This window comes from Mirounga angustirostris, unplaced genomic scaffold (genome assembly GCF_029215605.1).
Source record: "Mirounga angustirostris isolate CCGP_5_RB_7025 unplaced genomic scaffold, mMirAng1.0.hap1 SCAF_6, whole genome shotgun sequence".
Classification (NCBI taxonomy): Eukaryota; Metazoa; Chordata; class Mammalia; order Carnivora; family Phocidae; genus Mirounga; species Mirounga angustirostris.
Genome location: NW_026991714.1, coordinates 24,970,361 through 24,992,736, shown reverse-complemented (window position 1 = coordinate 24,992,736; position 22,376 = coordinate 24,970,361). Strand labels below are relative to the sequence as shown.

The window sequence follows — 22,376 nt, the reverse complement described above, 5'->3', positions numbered from 1 at the left end:
GAACATCTTCAATAACACTGAGGATACAGTAACCCGATATAGAATATGGGCAATTCTGGAGGAAAACATGACTCTTTCTTCACAAATGCATGGCAAAAAATAAATAAGTAAATAAATAAAAAGAGGGAAATTGTTACAGTTGAAAAGAAACCAGAGACATGGCCGCTAGACACAATTTATCTTGGTTGGATCTTGATTTGAACAAACCAACTGTGAAATGCCATTTTTTGAGCAATTGGAGAAAATTATATATGGATTGGGTAATCAGTGATAATAAGGAATTGCTGTTTGTTGGATATGTTCATGGTACTGTGATTAAGTTGCTAAAAAGTCCTACTTCTTAAAACACACGCTGAAGTATTTACAGGTGAAATGAAATTGTGTCTGCCATATGCTTTAACAATTTAACAGTGGGGAGGGAGAGTAGATAAAATGGCAGAATGTTAGTAATTGTTAAAATTGGGTTCATTGTACCAGGCTCATTATTCATCTATGTTTGAAATTTTCCATAATAAAAAGTTAAATATAGAACATTTTAAAGATTTTATTTATTTATTTGAGAGAGCACAAACTGGGGGGGGGGGGGGTCGGAAGAGAGGGACAAGCAGACCCCCCGCTGAGCTCCAGGACCCTGAGATCATGACCTGAGCCGAAGTCAGACGCCCAACTGACTGAGCCACCCAGGCACCCCCCACCTTTTTAAAGATTGTATTTATTTAGAATAAAATATAGAACTTTTTTTTTTTAAGATTTTATTTATTTATTTGAGAGAGAGAGAATGAGAGAGTACATGAGAGGGGGGAGGGTCAGAGGGAGAAGCAGACTCCCTGCCGAGCAGGGAGCCTGATGCGGGACTTGATCCTGGGACTCCAGGATCATGACCTGAGCTGAAGGCAGTCGCTTAACCAACTGAGCCACCCAGGCACCCAAAATATAGAACATTTTAAAAATAAAGCTAGTCCTTTAAAAAAAAAGTTTTTTTTTATTTATTTAAGTAATCTCTGCACCCAGTGTGGAGCGCAAACTCCCGACCCCAAGATCAGGAGTCACATGCTCTAACCACTGAGCCAGGCAGGTGCCCCAAATAAAAAGCTAGTCCTGCACATGGTGTTAACTGTATGGACCACAAGAATCCGGAATGGGAAGGCCAGCCAAGTTTGGAAGGGTGAGAGAGGTGGCACGGCAGGGAACACTCTGAATCTGACCTAAGCCTGGCAGGAAGGGTGAAGGAGACAGGAACCAAGGCTCAGTGATGTTGAAATCCTAGCCTACACGTGCCAGGTTCCTTCCTACTTCCTATTGCTGTAGTTGATCGAGGGTGCTTGTTCCAGCTTTTTGGCCACATTGTGAGCCCTTTGAGAAGGAAAATGTCCCCACTCTCCTGCACTCCGTGTTTTTCCTGCCCCCCTACCCCCAAATTCCCAAACAAACTCTCTAATCCAAGGGGTAGCACATCCAAGCCCAATCGCCAAACATTGGACGAGTACTGGTCTATGGCTCCATCTGCTGGTGACACTGGGAACTGAAACTGCCCAAACAGGGTCCCTATTGAGAAGGAAGCTGAGGGTAATTTGAGAGAGATCTGAGCCTTCCCCATCAGGAAAGATAAACACAAGCCAATGAAACATATAAGAAGCCTTTAATTTCATCACCATAAACATTATATTCTGATTGCTCACATACAGTATAAAATATTTACTCCACTAAATAAATAAGACATAACATTATTGCAAACGGCACTTAAACCCCCCAGAGATAAGACTTCCTTAGCCCAGGCAGGGGGTACTCCTGAGTTTCTGTGCGAGATTCCCCAAGCACAGGTATGCCCTGGGGGTGGAGACGGATAAAAGCTCAAGGAGCCACATTCCGTGCTTCTTTCTGGTCCTGCAACAGCCCCAGGGAGAGGGCTGTGGAGCCAGGTAGGAAAGGTGGGGGGTGGGCAGCTCCTTCATCAGCCCAGCCCCTAGAGAGAGCAGAGGGGAGTGGGGGTGGGGGGCAGGCTGGGCGAAGAGAGGAGGGGAGGCTAGGGAGGCTGCTGAGACCTGGAGCCCCACCCTCCACTTACCCCCAGCTCCCCCCGCCTTGAGTAACAGGATTTGGGGTATCAGCTGGGTAAGCAGAGCTTCCAAGCTCCTCGGTTAGGCAGTTTTGGGACCAGACCAATCACCCAAGGGAAGATGATTCTGGCACTGCTCAGCCCAATAAACCAGCCATCTCCCGGGGCCCACCGGGGATCTCACCTCTTAGACACCGAGATGGCAGAGCTGGGAATTGATACCCCTCTACTTAGTTAAATAAATAAGTTAAATATTTAAAGGCCTGTGTCCCTATGATGGCAACACAGTGGCCAACAAGCCATGTCCTGATAAAACGTAGTTGTGGGGGGATGGGAGAAAGGCGGTGCTATGCTGCTATGCGGCCAGGGGGCTTCCTCTCTCCCCACCGGACTCTTACCCACAAATAACTTTCATATTCTCAAATCCTGCGGAGTTTCACACTAGAAACTTCCATGCAAGAGCAACATGGAGGGAATCTATAGGATAAGGGGGCTTGGAGATGAGACACCAGATGGTTGAGGTTACTTGCTCTCCAAACCCCTTCTCTGGCTAAGTCTTGACCAGGACACTAGCTGTTAACCCTGCCTGGGTAATCCCCCTGCAGAGTCCTGCATTCCAGTGCATGGAGCTAATGAAATGCCCTACCCTTCTGGCCTCCCTGTAGAAGTCCAGACTGAAGCCTGTCCGGACCAACAGTCAGCCAGCCCTGAAGACTGGAGAGAGAGAGAGAAGCCCCAGGCCCCGACCTGCGCAGCTCTGCACCTCACCACCACGGGGTGGCAGCAGAGAGCCACACCACTTTGGCAGCAACAGAAACTGGAAGGCTAGGAGGCCCCTGACCCGGAGAGGGGGTGGGGGAGGGCCTGCGACCCTCCCTCGGTGGGCCAGAAGGACTCTACACCGAGTATTTGGCCAAGTCGCTCTTATCAAATACCACCTGTGTAGCAAAATAAATGGCCACCAAACCAAGGCCCGCGGCCGACACCATGTAGGCAGTGACAGACTGGCTGAGCTGAACAATGGAGCCCATAAACAGGGACGGGGCCACCTGGGACAGCAGGAAGGCACTGTCCAGGATGGCGAGGTCCAGGCAGATGCCCCGGCCCGGAATGACCCTGGCCTCAGGCGGCTCGCCCACCACCACACGCATGGAGCTGTCGCAGGCGGGGGCCCCACACAGCACAGGAGGAGAAGGGAGGAGGCTGCTACCTCCAGCCCCCATGTGTCCGTTGGGGAAGGGGGATCCGGTCTTGGGGCCCGGTGGAAAGCTGGGCGTCAGGCTGTCCACGCCGGCACTACTCCCGGCATCTCCTCGGTATTTGGGCAGGAAAACCTGGGAGAGGGGGACAAGGATAGGTAGGAATCCAAGCATAGGACCCCCCAGCTCTGAGAACAGCCCCTGGCATTCACGCCGGGGGCTGGAAGAAACCAGGCAACGGGCCTGCATGACAACTGTGCAGCAGGTCAGAAAACCAAGCAGACCCTCCTTGGTCTGGGTCTAGTTAGGACGCCCCACAGGGGCAGGGGATGGGGAGGGGACAGATCTGAATTCAGAAGTCTGGGTCTCCTCTAGCCTCTCCTGGAAGCAGTAAGTGGCAGACAAACTCCGACTGCAGGTCAGGAAGAGAACAGAACCGCAAGGTAAAGGAAGAAGACAGAATGAAGACAGGTGAGAAGAGAGATGTGTAAGAACAGAGGAACAAAATCCAAAGGTGGGGCCCCTGATGGCCCAAACCCCCACACAGGCTCTCTTAACCCTCCTACTTCCTGCCCCCCACCACCACCACTTCGCCCTGGGAGAGCCGCCTCAACCTCGCAGAGAGGCTCTGCTCTTACTGAGGTCCCAGGCCCCTACTGTGAGGTCCATGGCCCCAGAATGAGGGCAGGGAAGGCCCACAGGACTCAGCCTGGAGGAAGAGAGGAGCGAGAAGAATCTTCCAGACTCCTTTAGCCTAGCTGTGCTAATGTTGAAGCCCTTCTTGCTTCCTACTCACTATATGCCTTAGATCAGGGTAGCCTGCCCCTGCCCAGAAGCCCCTGTTTCAGGATAGGGCCAGAATTCATCCCCCCATCCCTGTGCCTACTAGTGCCCCACGTGGAAGGGCTCTCGAGTTGGCTGCGCTAGAACTGGGACCCGTGGCGGAGCTCAGAAGGGAAGCCTACAGCTCTTGGTGCAGCCAGAAGGAGGCAAGGCAAGTACACACCGTGTACGGGGCCAAGTGTGCCACCAGTGGGCCTCCCAGGCTCTGTCCTCCCTGCCTGCCACCCCCTCAAGAGGCCCCTAGGGCTAGACTCGCTCGGCAGTCCGAGGGGAGGACCTGTCCGGCCATGCTCCCCGAAGCGAATGGGTATGCCCACGCCTGGCCTCTGGACACCAGCCCCCAAGCCCACAGCTGGGGCGGCACCAGAATGGAGGCTGATGAAGGTTATCAGTGTGCCGACAGGGGCCTCGGGGACCAGGCTACCCCAACCAAAACCCTGGCCCCTCCCTCCACACCCCCCACCCCTGCAGCTACCTATTCAATTACCCACCTCCTAGCTAGCTATTTCTCTGCTACATCACTCATGCCCTCCAAGGGGCAATCACATCCTCCCTATTGTTTGCAAGCTCTCCGAGGGCAGGCCTGCTTCTCCTCCCTCAGGACACCCCAACCTCTTACCCTCCGGGCAGAGATCTGGACCCAGGGCTGAGCTCACTGAGGCCAGTGAAGGGCACAAGGGCGACTACACAGCTTTGGTCAGGAGGCTGCCCACAGAACGGGGCCCCCGGAGGGGCTGGCTGGTGTGGGGCCAAGCAGGAAGGAGGCCCCCAACTTACAGTGGCCAGGCGAGCGGTGTCAGGCGCGTCAGGCTCAGAGATCCGCCGTGGGGGCGGGGGAAGGGGACGGAGGCAAAGGTGTGAGGCAGGAAAAGAAAAGAGAGAATTAGGCAGAAAAAGAAGATAAACCAGAAAGAGAAGGGGTAGTGAGGAGCCTTCCCCATCTTGGAGAACAAAGCAGCACAGGGGTCGGTCACAATGCCCCTCCCTGAATAAAGAGAGCTGCCGCCAACACCAGACCACCCCCACTCACCGGCTGCTGGAGCCAGGTGCCCCAGAGGTCATCGGACCCAGCCCCACCCCCCCCATCCCCTCCCCACGCCCCGCCTCTGCCTAGAACTACCCAGCCCAGACTGAGGGCTTCCGCTAGCCTGATTCTTCAGGATTCCCAAAGAAGGATTTTAGCATTTCCTGCAATCATCCACTCGAGTGCTTTATAGTCCTGACACCAGGAAGTCATTCCCAGAATCTAATCTACATCCTCCTTCCGCAGCCCACGTCTCTGGCCCTGGGCTACATGGGCTTCCTCTCGCATCAAAGAATGACTTCTCCTGCACGTCTCTGGCCCGACAACCGATCCGTTCGGGGCTCCTCCGTCTCCCCTCCACCCCCGCTCCACCCAGCGGCCAGTGTGAGTACCTGCTTCTCGCGGTGGTAGAGGGAGGCTAGCGTGTAGGGCAGGATCTGCAGGGCCGAGAAGGTGAAGCCGGTGAGGGCGGCCGACGCGGTCACCACGGCCACGCTGCGCGACAGGCACATGGTGCCGGCAGCAACAGGGAAGGCCACCACGCTGGCCAGATAGACGGCCCGGGTGCCGAATCGCTGCACCAGCCGGTCCATGACCAGAGAGAAGAGCAGGGAGATGGCGCACTGCAGGAACAGCCCCAGGCTGCCCATCCGGACCCCTGCGGGGTGGGGTAGAAGAGGAAGTCAGCCCCGGAGCAGGAAGAGGCCCGATACACCCGGAGAGGGCTCAGGACCGGGGGCACCTGCCGTCCAAGCCTCGCTGTGTGGACCAGAGCTGCTCGCCCGCATCATCCCCGTCCGGCTGCAGCAGCCCGAGCCGAGGCTCTTCCACTGCCCTTAGACGACGTGGCCAAAGCCTCTGGCTAAGGGCACAAGAAGACGTTCTATGGGTTTTTTTGGGGGGCCCGGCCTAGTGCTCGGCTCTCTAAGAGGGTGTGAGGGAACACCAAGACAGCTCTGCCGTGGGCCCCGGGACAGAGCTCGGGACGGCCTGAGCTGAAGGTCTGGCCCGGGAATGTGGCGAGTCAACAGCGGGTGCAGAAGGCACACTGAAGTTGGGGCCAGGCAGACCGAGACCCGGCCCTGACTGCCCTACCCCCCTGTTCCTCAACTAAGCTTAGCCTTTTCTTCTGGCAAATGGGGGCAATGACTCTGAGCAAACTCTCCGTGGCCCAAGGCTCTGTGGAGACGGGGCCCATTGTCCTGACAGGGAAATCGGGAACCCAGACGCACAGCTACAGGCCGGCACACACGGCAGGCTGTCCCTGGGTGGGGGGAGGGGGAGTCTCTCACAGCGCCCCCCCCCCCGCTGCTGAGGCCTTACCTTCATCATAGTGTCTCCGGGCCTCGGTGCCCGGCTTGGCCCGGGGCACACCCTGGTACAGCCCCTCGCCTACAAAGTCCGTGTAGAACAGCGTGAAGGTCATGAACGCCATCCAGCTGCACAGCTCGGCCACGAAGAGTCTGCGCAGGGTGCGAGGCACACGGCAACAGAGCTGGTGCAGCCGGGGAAAGAGGGCGCCCAGGTTCCGGAAAGCCAGGCGGGTGTGGCACGGCCAGCAGTGTGGCCCTGAGGGGACCACCAGCCCTTCCGCCACCTCGGCCGGACCCAGCGCTGCCTCCTCGGCCACGAACAGTGTGGCCGCCACACAGGTGAGGAAGATGAGGGTGAGCAGGCCAAAGAGGCACTCTTCTTGGGTGCCCAGGTAGGGGGCCAGGGCACTGGCGTCCCAGTCGATTGCAGGCAGGAGGTAGCCCAGGCAGCCCCCGAGGCTGATCATGAAGGCATAGACGGAGAAGGCCTGGCGACAGTGGTCTGGGTCCCGGAAGAGGTCAGAGAGCAGGGCCTCCAGCGGGGTGAAGCAAACCTGGCCGCAGAAGTCCAGCAGCCCCACCCCCAGGATCAGCAGGGCCAGCTCCAGGGGCCTGGCGTCCGGGCACAGCAGCCCCGCCAGCCAGCCGGCCCTCGGGATGAGGAAGAGGCTCAGCAGGACGCCCAGGGACAGGGCCCAGATGAAGGGCCTCCGGCGACCATAGCGCCCACGCCAGTGGTCACTGGCCGAGCCTAGGAGTGGGACCGAGACGAGGCCCAGCACTGGACCGATGCCTGTAGGAAGGACACGTCGTATGAGCCGGAGGGGCCGTGGGGAAGGGGGACCAAGCTCCTGGACAAGGACGGAAATGACCACGATCCTATCCCATGCAGGACCCCCCCTCCGTGCTGGAAACAGTGCAGAGTACATCACAGACTCTAGTTTAGTCCTCGCAGCTAGGATCACTAACGCCCCAGCTTAAGATGGGCAAACTGATGCACCGAACAACTGGTAAGTGAGCCTTGAGCACAGGCACCCAGGTGGGGGTGGAGGGCAAGAGGCAGAGTTTCAGCAGGCAGTCCGACCCCAGAGCCTGTGATCCTGGGAGCCACCCCAGGGTGACCACTTGCCTTCTGTGGCTTTTGCAGAACACATCTGCAGTCAGGGGCCCACTCTGGGCCCTAGGGGTAAAAAAGAGCCCTGGCTGGGAGACCCCGATCCTAGTAATCCGTAGCTAGCCCTCCAGCCTGGCTAAGTCACCCAACCGCTCACTGGCCTCCAGGACCTCTTCTGTGAGACGGGGGACCCCAAAGGCTGTTGCAAGGATTAAACGAGTAACAGGAATTAGAACGGGCCGGACAAAGGTGAAGAGCAGTGTCTCCCATGCGCCCGGCATTGTGCAGGGGTCTGGGGTATGGAGGTGACCACGGACTGTCCCTGTGCTCTTTTCCTGTTGGGCGGCGCCCCCGCCCCGCCCCAGCCCACCGCGCCCCCTCCGCCCAGCAGTGCCCACCCGCTGGCTCCACGGGCTCAGGAAGGGCGGCAGCCACCTCTCCCGCTTTGGGCAGAGGCACTGTGGCCCTGCCTCCTGGGCGTCGTGGCTCTGGAGCAGGAGGGAAGGAGGATGTGGCGACTCACCCAGCACCATGGTCATGAACTTCTCCTCGACCCCCACTTCCAGCAGCAAGGGCGGCACGTACGTGATGCCGGCGGCCAGGCACACCTCCAGGCCGAAGGTCAGCAGGTTGACCAGCAGCAGCTGGGCTTTCCGATGCCGCAGCAGGCGGCCGGCCCACAGCCTCTGCGCCATGGCGGGCCTCACTCGCTCCACAGCTGCCGATGCTCAGCCCCGCTCCGGACGCCCGGGCCTCTCCTCCTCGCCGCCACCAACCGCCCCGGCCTCGGCTGGGAGCCCATGTCTGCCAGCCTCCCGTGCAGGTCGGGCTGCTCAGCCCGCGCTAAACGCCGGTGGTCGCGGGCTGCCTCGGTGGGGACATAGCTCATCCCTGGGATCCTGGGAGGACAGGCACAGTCAAACCCAGCCTGTGAAATCCTGGCAACCAGGCCTCCAGGATTCGCGCTGAGTTCTCTGAATCCTGTTCACTCCCAGGCTGACGACCGTGCCACCCCTTACTGCCAATCAGGAAATGCATGTTAATATTAGCCTAAGGCTGACATAACTAATAAGGTAAATATGATTTCTAAACCTCAGCACACTCCAGAGCCAAACAGATGTCCGTTTTTCTCTGTTTTGGAATATCTTTGCCATTGCCCTTGCCTGCTGGTAGGGAAAAAAGAAAAAGAAAAAAAAAAAAAAAAAAAATCAAACCACCTGAATTCCCAGTTCCCCAGGCCCTGTTATCAAGGTGCCCCTGGAGACCCTCTGCCAGGCCTGGTGTGTTTGCTTCCTCTCTCCTCGTCCCAAAGCTGGGCTGTTCAATTCCCCTTTGTTAGGAATAGCACTTCCTATGCGGCGCTGCCTGGCCACAAGCCACGTTGCACCAGAACCCAAGCCACCAGAACCCGAGCCCCCAAGGACAAGGACAAGGGGGGAAGGGCGGGGAGGCTGTGGTTTGTTGGGTTGGGTTTTAACCTGTCACTGAAACCACTTAAAGAGGGCTCGCCTGGAGGAACCTCGGCCTGCAAACCTCTCCCTGGAGTTTCTCTCCGCGCTCAACGTTCGTGGGGAAGAAACATTCCCACGTGTATTGCCCAAGTGTCACGGGATGGTGGGGCCTGTTCCCAGGTCCCTGCCTCACAGGGGGCACAAAACGGCACCAGCTGGTGGCAACCATAATGACCCCGGTGACCCGGGGCTGGCAGGAGGCCCCACCACTTTCCCGGCAGCCTTTCTCTGCTCCCCAAATGGCTCCATTCTCAGCAGAGAAGTCCCCGCGGCCCTCCCTGCTAGGCCTGCCTCCTGTGCATAGAGATCCGACTGGGGGAGCCCCCACCCTGCGCCCCCCACCCCCAGGCAATCGGCATCCAGGTCTTGCTTCCTGACAACAGGACCCAACACAGTTTGCTCTGTTTAGGGGTGACCACAAAAGAGGGAAAATCAAGTCAGCCACGAAGAGGAGTATAGAAGGTGGGCCTTCGTGAGAAAAGGCAAGAGTCCCCTAACTTGTCATTCATCCCAAAGACGTGACGACAGAGCTTCATGCTACTCCTGGCTGGAATCTGGACTGCCTTCACACCCATAAATGCGTGGAAGGGCACTGCTCAAGGGCATGGTCCACAGTCCAGAGGGCCCCCATCCCTGGCCCCTCCCCCACCCGGCACCTGGGGCACCCTCAGCCCTCCTTCACTCCCCTCCAATCTCAGCATCTCATCATCCGCCACTTCAACTTCTTTTCAAGTAACACTCAGCCTCCCAGGGCCTTGTGTGCTACGAAGCATGTGGTAGGTGCTCTCTGAAATATGGCACAGAGAAATCAGAGGGCCACCAATCCAGGGTAAGATGTGTTTGTCCCATAACCACTTTCCAAGCCTTTGCAGCTGGCAGACCAGAAAGGAAGGCTGGGCAACCAGCAGCCTCCTCCCCCAAGTTCTGCTCAGACCCAGACCATCCACTTTGGGAAAGGGCATGGACTCCTATGGGGGTGGCATGGGTAGGAGTGTAAAATACTGAGCCACGGGGCCCCTAAAGGGGCTGGGAGGGGGCCACACAGCAGTCTCTGAGCCAAGCCCCTCCCCTGCCACAGCATCCCCCACAAGGAAGGCAGGAGCCTGCACACAGACCAAGAGAGGGGTCCTCTCCAGCCTGGAGGGAGGGGTTCTGGGTCAAAAGGCTTCCAGCCCATTCTACTCCCCACCCTCAGTCTGGCAAGGCCCTAGACACTCACCTGCTGAGGGTAAAGCAACCAGATCCTCCCTGAGCAAACACTGTCAGACCCAGACTCACCCACAACCTGCCCACAGTCCCAAACTCCTGTTGCACCCTGTAGTTTCAAGTGAATCGGAGCTCTGCCGCAGAACACTCATCACCCCCCTGCCTCCTTCACTTCCCTAGCCCAGCCCCCTGCTCCCAGGAAGAGGCAGGACACCCTCCTGAGCCCATGAGAAAGACAAGAAGACGAAAGGGGGTGCAGAGAGGAATTTCCCTTCATCCTCCTTCAGTCCAGATAGCCCATTAGCTGCCTCTCTCTCCCGCCGTCCCCCTGCCCCCTCCCCGGCTGCTGCACCAGGTAACTGGGGGCTGGGCCAGGTGAAGAATTCACTGAAAGGAGTTGGGAAGGAGGTGGGCAGGCTCCAAGCCCAGCTCGGTGCCCCTCTCTTCTTAGGTTGCTGACCCGTCCTCCCTCTTTTGACTTCTACTGTGCCCCAAGGTCCAGGGCCCTCTTGCCACCCCTAGAGTGGATTCTTCCCAGCCCAGAACTGCCCAAGGAAGTCCCGCACTCCCGGGCCTTCCCCAGAGCCCCAGTCTCACCCACGACATCCCCACTCTGGGGTCCTCAAGGGGGAAGGCACCACAAAGGACACCCACAGTGCTAACCGGCCACCTGCCGGCACCTCGGGGCGCGATCACAGAAGCCCACGCCCTGCCCGGTGCCCAGGCCCAGAGGGGCGGGGGAGCAAGCGGTTCCCACACCCCACACCCCTTCGTGGCCACCACTCCCTCCTGCAGCCTGGGGGCACGCTGCCCACCAAAGCCTCTAAGTGACGGATGACTGCCGGCACCCATTTGGGGGCACTCCCTTGTCTTCCTCAGGGATGCAGCCAACAGAGCTCAAGTCACCTCAGTACCCTCCGCTGTCAGAGGGGCTTCTGACTCAAATCCTCCTGTCCCACTGCTCCCAGAGCACTTGGCCTGTCTGGCAAACAGAAGATCAACCTGAAGAGCCGGCCTCCAGGGGCTCACCTGGTAGGGAAGTGGAGGTACCGAAAGCGGGAAGTATAGCCTGACCTCCAGCAAGGACAGCAGCCTTGGGGAGGACAAGTCCCTCTCAAGTTCCAAGTATCTGTCCTCCAATGACAGGACAGCAAGAAGGCTGGAAGAAACCCAAGTCCTCCAGGAACCTCCATGGAGCTCTGCCCCAGGCCATCTTTCCTCATCCCTGGGGAGCAGAACCCAAGCACACTGGGCCCAGTCAGCGAGCCCAGCCCCAGAGAGCAGGAGCCCTGTGGGCAACCCTCCCAACCCTCCAGCGCCCACCCTCGCGCAAGGGGCCTGGGAAACGTCTACCCATAGAATGCATGGCTGAAAGCAGCGTGGGGGTGGGGGTGGGCGGTGGAAGAGATGGGAAAGACCGAAGGGGCTCCCATCCCCACCCCCACTCGGGAAACCCTGGCCAGACCCCCAGAGGGGGCAACTCCTGAAGTTTCAAAGGTGGTGAGGGGACAGCACAGGCCCTCGGGCCGGGATGCCCCACGTTGGGTTAGGCCACAGGCGAGCACGGGGCAATGAAACTGAGCAGCGAGAACAAACTTGGCCTGAACATTCTCCAAAATTCAAAAGACCGAGTGAAGGAGGTGGGAGGAAAGGCGAGAGCCCACTTCTGGTAGCTCCCTACGGGAAGGGAGGGTCAGAGGGACGCATAAAGAGGCCTTTGAGGGCTTTCAAAGGGGCGACTGCCACCCTCACGCCCGAGGTGGAGCTGGGGGGAGCGGATTCCCTCTGCTGACAGACAGAGGCCGGAGGAGCCGGGCTGGGGGCAGCCCCGCCGCGGGCCAGTGTCAGGCAGCAATTCTATGGGCTCTTTATGCAGGCCGGCGTCCCCCCACCCCGCCCAGGCACATCAAACGCCGCGGCCCCCACCCTGACCCCAGCAGCTCAGCGACCCTGCGTCCTCCCTCCACACTCACAAAGCCGGCCCGGCTTTCTCACACGCTCCTCTACCCTTCACAGCCCCCAGGCGGCCCCTCCCGCAGAGAAGGAAACGGGGTGGGGGGGTTCCCTCCAGGAATAATGACTCAGCTGCAGAAAGGGGGTGGGGTCACTCTTGGCCAATCTCCCCAACACACACCTCACGGGAGGCTGCCGGGAGGGCGGGTGAGGAGAAACCCCCAGGTGGAGGCTACGAGGCTGCAGAAAGGGGGGGGGGACCCCCATTCCTCCACACCGGCCTGGATCCTAGGATCTCATGCCACGTTGAGCTCTCCCCAGGCCCTCTAGGTTGGGGGCAGGCAAGAGGGCTGGGGGCTCACCAGCCCCGCATCCCTGTGACCCAACCCCTTGCCTCAGTCCCAGAGGACCAATGTCCTTGGCCTTACGCGGTGAAACCTAGCACACTGCACTCCCGAAATGAGCTCTGCCCTCGTGGGGCCCTGGGGCGCCCCAGAAAGAGGCAGTGCTGGCCAGCCAGGAGACCTGAAAAGGAGCATCCTTGTGAGGCAGTCACTCCCATTACAGCCCCCGGTCGGAGGGGGGGTCGGGGACCTGGGCACCTGGGGGGGTGGGGGGACGCGCACAGGAGGAGACTGCGCCCCGTTTGTGCCTTCCTACCCACATTCAGTCTTTGATTCTCGGGCTCAAACTTCCAAAGAAGTGAGGGTCTGCTCTCCCCCCACAACGCCACGCTGTAAAAAAGGCAGTGATCTGCAGAAATACCCCAGGCCCACGCTTTGCAGGGCTCCCCCAGACACCTGAACACTCTGCTCAGAATGCAGCCTCTCCACCTCGAGGGAACTGTCAGAAAGAAGAAGGGCTGGACAGAGGGGAGGAGGACCCCACCCCCGCCCCCACCCCAGACTCGCTCCCTAGCTGCTGCCTCCCCCAGGGCCCAGAGGCCAGGGATTTGGAGTTCGCCCTGCTGCGCTGCCTTTTCTTCACTCGGACTGGAAGCCTTCTGCTTAGCAGCTTGTCAGAGAGAGTGAGGGGGCTGCAGGCCTGGACACAAAGGGGGATTAGGGAGAAACCTCTGGGCCTGCAGAGTAATCCATCAAACTCTCTCCCGGCCGCCAGCACCGGCCTCTTCCCACTCAATTCCCCTTCCAGCTGCCGCAGGCCCCCCACCCCCTCCGGCTCCTGAGCCCTGTCACTTCGGGCAGCACAGAGAATCCCAGGCCCTGGGGGGCAGAGGGGGCACACCGCAGACACTGGGAAAGGGGCAATGGCTCCCTCCCCCCACTCACCCCCAATGTGTGAAAACCCAACAGGTGGCAGTGGCTTGGAGGAAAGTTGCTTTTGTTGCCCTGTCTGAGAGCTCCAGCCCAGCTTCTGAAAGGAAACAAATGTGAAGAGGTTGGGGGGAGGGGAGGGGAAAGGGCGGGGCGGGCAGTCCCCGGGAGCCCACTCTCTTCTCCCCACCCCTCTGCAATCCAGTGACTGGAGTTCTGGGGCTGGTCTGACCCTCACCTTGGCCCGTCGGTCCTGGCCAGCCTAAGTGGAGGTGAAGCACCTTCCCAAGGGGTCACCTGGCAATCCCATAGTGACACACATCTGACTCCGGGCGGTGACCTCCCAGACTTCCTTTCTGAGAACAGTGGCGACCCAAGGTCACACTGGGTCACCTTGACCAAGTGCCCTCCGAACCAAGTGCCCTCTTCACCCTGGAGCTCTCTTCTACCCCAGGGGCCGCCAGCCTCTTCACCCTGGCGGGTTCAGCAGCGAGCCCCTGGTGGTGGCAGCCCGATCCGGGTCTGCGTGTGCCAACTCCCCCACTCAGGTGACCTGGGCAGGGGCCCTCCCGACCCCGCATGAGGCGGGTACCACGAGTACACCCATTTGCCAGGCGAGGACACGGAAATGAATACGATCCACCCCCTGGAGACAGCTTGCGCAAGTTCCTGGCGGCCCCTCCCCAGCCCAGAAACCTGGCGGAGGGCTCTCTCCATCCCAAACAGCAGCAGCAGGGATCAGAGGGGGGCGGCTAGCGGCCTTTCTTCTCGGGTAGCATTCCCCACACCCTCGAGCCGCCCACACCAGCACTCTCGCCCCTTTGGCGCCCCGCCCCCGGAGGCAAGAGGAATGCCAGGAATGTAAATGCTTCCCCAGGTGCTGGCCCCAACAGGTGAGGAGAGGTCACTGCGGGGACCTGCCCAGGGGCTGAGGCACCCAGTGGAGGGTGGAATCTACCTCCCACGGTTCTGAGACAATGGCGGGTCCCACCCCCAGGGACAGGAATCATAGTGGCTGACACCCGCTAACTGTCCAGAAGGTGTCTGGCGTGAGCTGGATACCTGACATACCTCCCTCTCCAATTCCAACCATTCAAAAATGCTGCCAAGTGCTCTGAACTGGGAACCAGGACAGTCCAGTCCAGTTCCAGTGGCTTTTGCTGCTGTAGAGCCTGGACAAGCCGTTTTACACACGCACACGCGCACACACACCCCTACCATGGACTCACACATGTAAGATGAGAACTAGCCTACATACCGTCTAAGGTTCTTTACAACCGTACAGCTAAGTGATCTCACACCCACCTGCCCCCCCACCCCACTCCCTCCCCCAGCCTCAGGTACGGTGCTCTCCCTGGACAGGTGCCTACTAAGTGCTCACTGCCAAGGCCACATGGCACTGGGGAGGGGAGTTTCATAGCCTTCTATGATAGAGAGGCCCCGGGGAACCAGGTGGAGAAGGGCTCCCCAGGTGCACTTACCCCATCCTCCACCTGCCAACACACTGCTGAAGTACAACAGAGTGCCAGGGGTTAGTGGCCCCCTGAAACCGAGCCAAGTAACCGAGACATCTGAGGGCAGAGCTGCCCTCTTCCCTACTCCCTCCCAGAGCTGGACTCCAATTTCCGGGCAGAAATTGGTAAATTCTTTCTCTACTTGGGCCACAATAAATGGTTCCCTACAAAGTGGGGTAGGGGTACCAAGAAATCCCTCGGTCCAGGGTGGGCAGGAGAATGGGGACACTGGCACAGCCTCCAGGCTGCTGGAAAGTTCTCTCCCCCTGCTGCCTTCTCAGTTCCTACTGCCCCTGTGAAGTGAAACCTGAACAGCCTCCCTCCTAGTGAATTTGAACTTTGCCAGTCAGCCAGGCCGGGCAGCTCTCCCCATCCTGCACAGCCAACCCTTGCCCCCTTCCTGCAGACTCGCCTCCCTTAGGAGGTGCAAGCACACAGAAAAGAGGCAGGGGATGGAGGGTCTGGACAGACCTACCGACGAGCAGAACCTCGGGCTGAGAGTAGGAGCAGGATGCTGGTCCTAGCTCTGCGATGTCCCACCTCTAAGGTCTCGAATTCAACGGTCTCTCGGGCCCTTTCAGCCCTGATATCCTACGGTCTGTGACCAATCCTATTTATCATCAGAGGGCTCTGAGCCAGAGCCAGCCCTATGGAAATGTGTTCTCAAAACCCCAGTCACTCAGTAGTGAGCAGGGTGCAAGGGGTTTCAAAAAAGGACTCTTTTATTAAAGAGTCCTAGTTTGCCCACCCTTGGAGGAAGTATGCCTCAGTGCACGCAACCTAAGCTCCCCCAAAGGAATGTCAAAGAGCTCTAAAACTAACTCGCTCACTCACTCACCCACCCACCCATCCAACACTCGCTGAGATCCGATTGCGGGCAAGCCCACCGTGAAGGTGCTGGGGATGTGGAGATAATGCCTGCAGCCCCCTTTGGCAGTGCTAAGACCTAAGTCCCTAGAGTTGCGGGCCTAAGGTGTAGGGCATGACCAGCTCTCCCAGGGCTTCCTGGAGGAAGAAGCCATGTTGCGGAACCTTGAGCAGGTTGGAACTATGCAGAAAAGGGCAAATATCCACAAAGCACAGCCACTGGAGCCTGGCACTTCTACACACACCTCCCTCTCCTTCTGGCCCCTCCCCGGTGAGGCATGGTGGAAAGAACACCAGACCCCAAATCATGCCAATGAGTTTCGATCTCAGATCTGGCCCCAAGATGGGGGAATTTATCAGTGCTGGACCTGATTTTCCTTCCCAAGTATTGCCATGCTCCAGTTACTTCCTCCGGATGCCTCCTCATTCCCCTGACCCCTGTCCAGCTCAAGTCCCGTATCTCCTCTAGGGCTCCCTAGAACCCAAGCCGTCAAGGATCCCCCCTTTCAGGGATGCCCGGGTGGCTCAGTCGGTTAAGCGTCTGTCTTTGGCTCAGGTCTCAAGCCTTGCATCCAGCTCCTTGCTCATTGGGGAGCCTGCTTCTCCCTCTCCTTCTGCCTGCCGCTCCCCCTCCTTGTGCTCTCTGTCAAATAAATAGATACAATCTTAAAAAAAAAAAAAAAGGATCCCCTCTTTCCTCCAAATCTTGCTGCGCTCAACAGGCAGCCCTCAGGGTTGCATACTGCCAGTGGTCCTTCTGGCCTCTTTCCCTACCCCCCTGCCCCACTAGCCCTCAGCTCCCGGAAGGCAAGGACCACAGTCCCCGTCCAGGACCTAGAAGGGCGAGTGCTCAACAGAAGACTTTCCAGGTGAGGCTGAATCAGGATTCCGGTCTGATGCAACGTGACCAGCCTGCCAGGGATCCAGGCAGGGCCACACTCGAGGTAACTGGGTGCTCAGCTCTTTCCAGCGCCAGGAGTGGGAAACTAGATTGTCACATCCCTAGGGATGGGCTGTGTGGTTCCAGCTCGGAAACTATTTGTGCCAGCTCAAAGGATACTCGAGATTAGAGGTTGGGGTGAGACATAACAAAGAGCATTCGGGAAGGAGGGACTTGTCTCTGGCTGGCTGCTCCTGAGGGCAACTATCCGGCTGGGCATTGGGTCTGGCCTGAAATTGGTGACTGAGGGTCCAGGGGACCAGAGGCTGGTCTCCAACCCCTTTCTTGCTGGCTCATCCCGGCTTCCCAGAGAGAGTGGTCTCCAGAATTAACAAAGAAGGGAACAACCATGCACTGAGCACCTGGCCTGTGCAGGCACTTTGCAAAACATGCCTATCTCATGTAATCCTCACTGTAACCTTGCAAGGTGAAAATACCATCCTCTCCATTTTACAGACTCAAACACCACGGCCAACAGGTGAGGCAGGCCCGTCTCCGATATAAGAGGCGAGAAGCCCTACAAGTCATTCAGGGTCAGTGGCAAAACTGGACTTCTTCCCATGGAGGAGGAAACACAGACCTCATAGTAGGAAAAGGGATTAAACAGGAAGTTCTGGCCAGATATCAGGACCATCCCGTGATGGCTCGGTCAGCCCTCGCCCCCCCAGCAGGGACACTTAATACACTAGACAAAGCTCCACACGGCAGCTCTGATGCTGGGGGTCAAGTGCCATCAGCATTCGAGACGCTGGGCCTGGTACCAACTGGTCCAGCCTCTGTCCTTGCTGTCCAGCAAACAGGGCCTCTGACTATTCAAAGAAAGCCAGGCTGGGTTTTTCTTCTGGCTATCAGAAAGCAATGCAGCCCAAGGGCTGGGGCGGAGGGGTGGGGGTGGGGGGGCAGACAGAGCAGAACCCCGACTTCAGTATGCCCCCTCCTCCTCATATAGTTTCCCTAAAAATCACAGCAAATAACCCTTCTGCATAGAAGCCTCTTAATCTTTCAAGATACATATTCACCTCTATTACCTCCTGGTATTCTCTTCCACCTTGAGGAGACAGGCAGGGCATGGGTTTCCGGACTGATTAAAAAACAAGGGCGCCTGGGTGGCTTAGTTGGTTAAGCGACTGCCTTCGGCTCAGGTCATGATCCTGGAGTCCTGGGATCGAGTCCCGCATCAGGCTCCCTGCTCGGCAGGGAGTCTGCTTCTCCCTCTGACCCTCCCCCCTCTCATGTACTCGCTCTCTCTCATTCTCTCTCTCTCAAATAAATAAATAAAATCTCTAAAAAAAAAAAAAAACAAGTCACACACAGTATTGAGGGAGGAGAGACCAGGATGTCCAGTCCTGGTGTGTTCTTTGCACTAGACCACAGGTTCAACAGCAAGTAGGTCATTCACAGTTTACATATAGTTATATATGGTCTAATTCCCCGACTCAGAAACTCTGGTTTCTAAGCATAAACCACAAAGACCGCCTCCATTGTCACCAAATAACAGCCGCTGACATTGATCAGGCTCTTTTTACACACCCCTGCTGTGCTTGAGCTTCACCTGCATCTGCTCCTTTAATCCTCACAATACGGTGAGGTGGGTACTATTATCCTCATCTTATAGTGGAGGAAGGTGAAGCACAGAGAAGTGAGGTAACTTGTGCAAGAGGAAATGGGGTTGAAATTCGGGCACCTGGGTGCTGGAGGCCAGTCTATTCACTAGTCATGCAGACTCCCCAAGGTCCGGGAGACCTTGCTCCCAAAGATACAAGAGCAGAACCCAAGCAGAGAGTCCCAGGCTAGGGGCTGCTGTCCATTCGGTCCTGGGTGATAGACACAGTAAGTACTAGCTAACGTTTATTGACCACTTAATACCTAAGGCACAAAGTCCAGTGCTCTGTATGCATGATTTAATAAAGCTCTACACTTTTCATATTTTACATATTACACATACAATCAGCTATTTATATTTAAGAAACAAAAAAAGGTACGGGGCACCTGGCCCCGGAAGAGCATGCAACTCTTGATCTCGGGGTCCTGAGTTTGAGCCCCAAATTGGGTGTAGAGCTTACCTAAATAAATTGATTAATTAATTTAAAAAAGAGCTGTAACGTATTATCATTATTATTATCAGCTCCATTGTGCAGCCAGGGATACGGAGGCTTTGAAGACGTTCAGTAACTTGCCCAACATTCCACAGCGAGTAGAACAGCCAGGATAGAAAGCCTGTCTTTCTGCCCATCTAGGTCCTTACCCATAATGCTGTGTTGTCGGGCTCTAATGGTCCAAATGATAGTACTTAATCTCACCTTCCGAGTCCTCAGACCATCCCCACCCTTCTGCCTTGTTCCTCCAGAGCCCTGCCCAGGCTGAGAGGGGGGACACCACACCATCCCGCCACCACCTGGCGGCCTGGAAGGACCTGGGTGGGCCACCAAGAATCACTGAGCGGTTCCTCCTCCCCCGCCCCCTCCGGGATAACCCGAGAGCCAGGAGGGACAGGGGAGTTCACCACAGCCTGCATGAGTACCCAGGGAAACTTCCCCTCACACACCCCACACACATACTCCAACTGGGGCTTGTATGTCCACAGCTGTACATTCAGCCACAGCTGTATTTTTCTCTTCAGACTCATCCTGCTGACTCAAGCTCCATTTTTCTGAGCACTTTTAGAAAAACAGAGTCCTGGCTCTATGACAGGCCTGGGGGGAGGAGATAAGGGAGGAATGAGGGGATGGGACCCATCCAACAGAAGGGCCTGTGACCTCAAATACCGGAGCACTCCCTCCCTAGGAGAAGCTGCTCTGTGCATTTCCCCAGGCTTCCCTTCCAGCCTGTCCCTCATGGGCTCTCCCCTCCCTACCCCATTGTGCCAGTCCGCTCCCCAAGCCTTGGGCAGGTAAGCCCCACACCAAGGCTGTCTCGTTCTGAAAGGAGATCTGCTAGGTGCATCAGGAAAGGCAGCCAGAGGCCCCCCAGGGCCTCACCCCCACCCCTGAGCAAGGCTTCCAGGAGCGCAATAAGGGTGGCTCTGGGCCCCGGGGCACGGGCTATGCCCGGCTGCAGGCTGCAGGGCAGCAAAACAGCAGCTGGGCTATTCTTAGTGTCCGCTCCACTGGGATCAGGTCTGTGTAACAGCTGAAGGGCAAGTCCTCACCAGGTACCCCCGGTGCCAAACCCCTCCCTAGCCCCAACTCTGGCCCCTGGAGAAAGGAGGAAGCAGGGTGGCAGGAGTAGCCCGGGGGGGAGGAGGAAAAGCTGAGCAAGTCAAGAGTGTCTGTGAGGAAGATGGAAGCTGATTCAGAGGTCAAGGGCAAAAGCAAGTCACAGGGGCGTTCCTGCGCTTGAGGGGAACAGGAGACTATGGGAAGGACTGGCTCTCACTCCGGAGAAACGCCGCAGGTCCCCGGGAGCTTCTCCAGCAGGCCATGCGGCTGCCTAAGCCCAGAGCCCCGAGAAGCCATAGCGGATGCCCAGGTACCATCTCATCACACCTGTTTGCTGATCTCTGCATTGTCACCTTCCCTACCTGAGGGCCCCGGGAGGCGCGGAGAAAAGGGCCTCTCCTTTTCTCCCCCCGCGCCCCGAAGGATGACCGAGGCGGCGGGGCAGGGGGCAGAGGAACCCACACACCTTCACACTCCAGCCTCAACTCTCTGCCCAGAGCCCGGCCCCAAGACTAACGTCCGCGAGCGCTCGGTCACCTCTCCCGCCCTCCGTAACCCCGCACTCCAGCCCAAGCAAGCTGGCCCGAGCCCGGGGACCCCGCGGCATCCCGGCTCCCCAGCCCCGGACTGTGCGCGCCGCGGTGACTCATCCCGTCCCTTTCCGGTGAAGCCGAGACAAGGGAAGAAAATAAATGCAACTTTCCAAAGAAAACTCTGACGCTGAAGCTGCAACGGGAGCGAGCGGCCGGTCCGCCCGCCGTCTGCCCGGTCCGGGCTCCCGGGAGGGCCCGCTCCCCGGCCACCCGCCGCCCGGCGCGGGACAGCGGGGGCACCCGGCGCTCCAGCCCAGCCCGCCCTCCGCGGAAGAAAGCCCCGCTCCGCGGGGACCGAGCGGCAGGACAGGGGGGCGCGCCCGGGGCCCGCCACCTCCCCCGAGAGTCCCGCGGGGCGCAGAACACGCCACCCCGCAGAGCTCGGCCGCGCGGCGCCGCTCGCTCCCCCGCGCCGGGGGTCCCCTCCCCCGGGAGAAGAGGGGGCGCGCGCCTACCTGGCCGAGGCGTGCGGCTGTCACCCGGGGCCGGCGCGTGCGAGCCCGTCCCCCGCCCCCCACCCCGCCTCCTCCCAATGCGCGCCAGCCGGCCGCTTTTAAATCTCCAGGTTGCTCGGCGGGGGGAGAGAGCATGCGCGCTGGGGCTGCGGGAGGGGGCGGGGCGGGGCGAGGCGGGGCGGGGGTGGGGGGTGCGCGAGGGCTGGGGAGGGGTGGGGCTGGTCCCCGGGGGGAAAGAGCGGGCGGTCTCGGAGCGGTCTTTGTAGCCGCCACCGAGACGGGCAGCCCCCGCGTGGCTCCCCGACTGCCCTGTCATTACCTAGGGCCGTGCACCGCCCCCTCGCCGCTCGCCGCTCGCCGCCAAAACATTTAGGTAAAAGCTGCTCCGCGGGGCACCTCCCGTCCCCGGAGCCAGTCTGCGACCATCACCCGCACGTGCTGTCCTGGCCGCCCGCCTGGCGCGGGGCTGAGCTGCACCGCCCCCAGCCAGGACCAGCCCTTGCAAGGAGAGAGCACGTTCTCCCCCAGTCACTCTTCCTACCGTCTGCTACCCTCTGAAACAGAAGGAGCTTCCTTAGAGCGAACTCAGTCCCTCTGTCTGAAGCTAAAAGCCGAATTTCAATTTGTTGTCCCCTGAAGGATGTGTATGGGGAAGAGGGAGTGATGCGCTGCCAGTAAAATGTTCCCTTTGTCAGCTGTTGAGCAAGGTCCCAACAGATACCGTGCTTCCAGAATGCCTTTGACAGGAGTGGAACAATGCAGGTGAGAGATCGGAGAACTGGAGGCCCAGGCTGGCCTTGGGGTGGGGGAGGCCCAGCTGTGTCTTTTTTCCTTCATGGGGTTTTATTGGGGTGTAGAGAAATCCCACTATGTGGGTTCTTGACTGCCACAGCATCACAAGAAGATGCCTTTGAAGGGGAGGACCTCGTTGGCTGTAGCCCTGGACTGGGCACTGGGTCCCTGGGACCCAGTGCTGGCCCTGTCACCAACCAGGTGTGATGGGAAGCAAGCCCCTTCCATATCCTGGGCCTCGGTAAGGAGTTGGCCAGGGCATCTCTAAGGGCACGGGAACTGGGAGGCCAAGAAGAGAGGGAAGCAGAGAAGGGGGAGAGGAGCATGGAGCCCCTGTGGGGTGGCCGTGGGTTGGGGGGGAGGTAAGGTGCAGAAGGGAGCAGAGCAAAGTCAAGAACTTTCTGAGTCACTAAACAAGTTTCACTTGGAAACTGTCTCAGCACTCACTCCTCCAACAGGTGACCCTCTTAGCACCACAGTGGCTTTCCCAAGCCTTTGGCATATCCACGTTGCGGCCAGCAGGGAGACTAGGGTAGAGTCCTGGGTCCCTGAGCTGGTGTCCCC

The 22,376-nt window shown here is 58.5% G+C and overlaps 1 protein-coding gene across 4 annotated transcripts; it reads right to left on the bottom strand.

The window, feature by feature from the left end:
• Window positions 1-1,605: 1,605 nt before the first annotated feature.
• On the bottom strand, window positions 1,606-21,161 carry SLC45A3 (solute carrier family 45 member 3). Of its 4 annotated transcripts, none has more exons than XM_064593927.1 (6): window positions 21,021-21,078; window positions 13,509-13,593; window positions 8,073-8,448; window positions 6,446-7,228; window positions 5,515-5,780; window positions 1,606-3,390 (listed from the first exon to the last, which is right to left on the bottom strand). In XM_064593927.1, the coding sequence occupies exons 3-6, from the start codon at window positions 8,242-8,244 to the stop codon at window positions 2,953-2,955; spliced, it is 1,659 nt and encodes a 552-aa protein (XP_064449997.1). In that variant the 5' UTR covers window positions 8,245-8,448; window positions 13,509-13,593; window positions 21,021-21,078; the 3' UTR covers window positions 1,606-2,952. The 4 variants fall into 4 exon arrangements, with proteins under 4 accessions (XP_064449997.1, XP_064449998.1, XP_045732906.1 ...); XM_064593928.1 differs by lacking the exon at window positions 21,021-21,078 and adding an exon at window positions 13,732-14,799; XM_045876950.3 differs by lacking the exon at window positions 13,509-13,593 and having other exon boundaries at window positions 21,021-21,161.
• Between the last annotated feature and the right edge of the window lie 1,215 nt (window positions 21,162-22,376).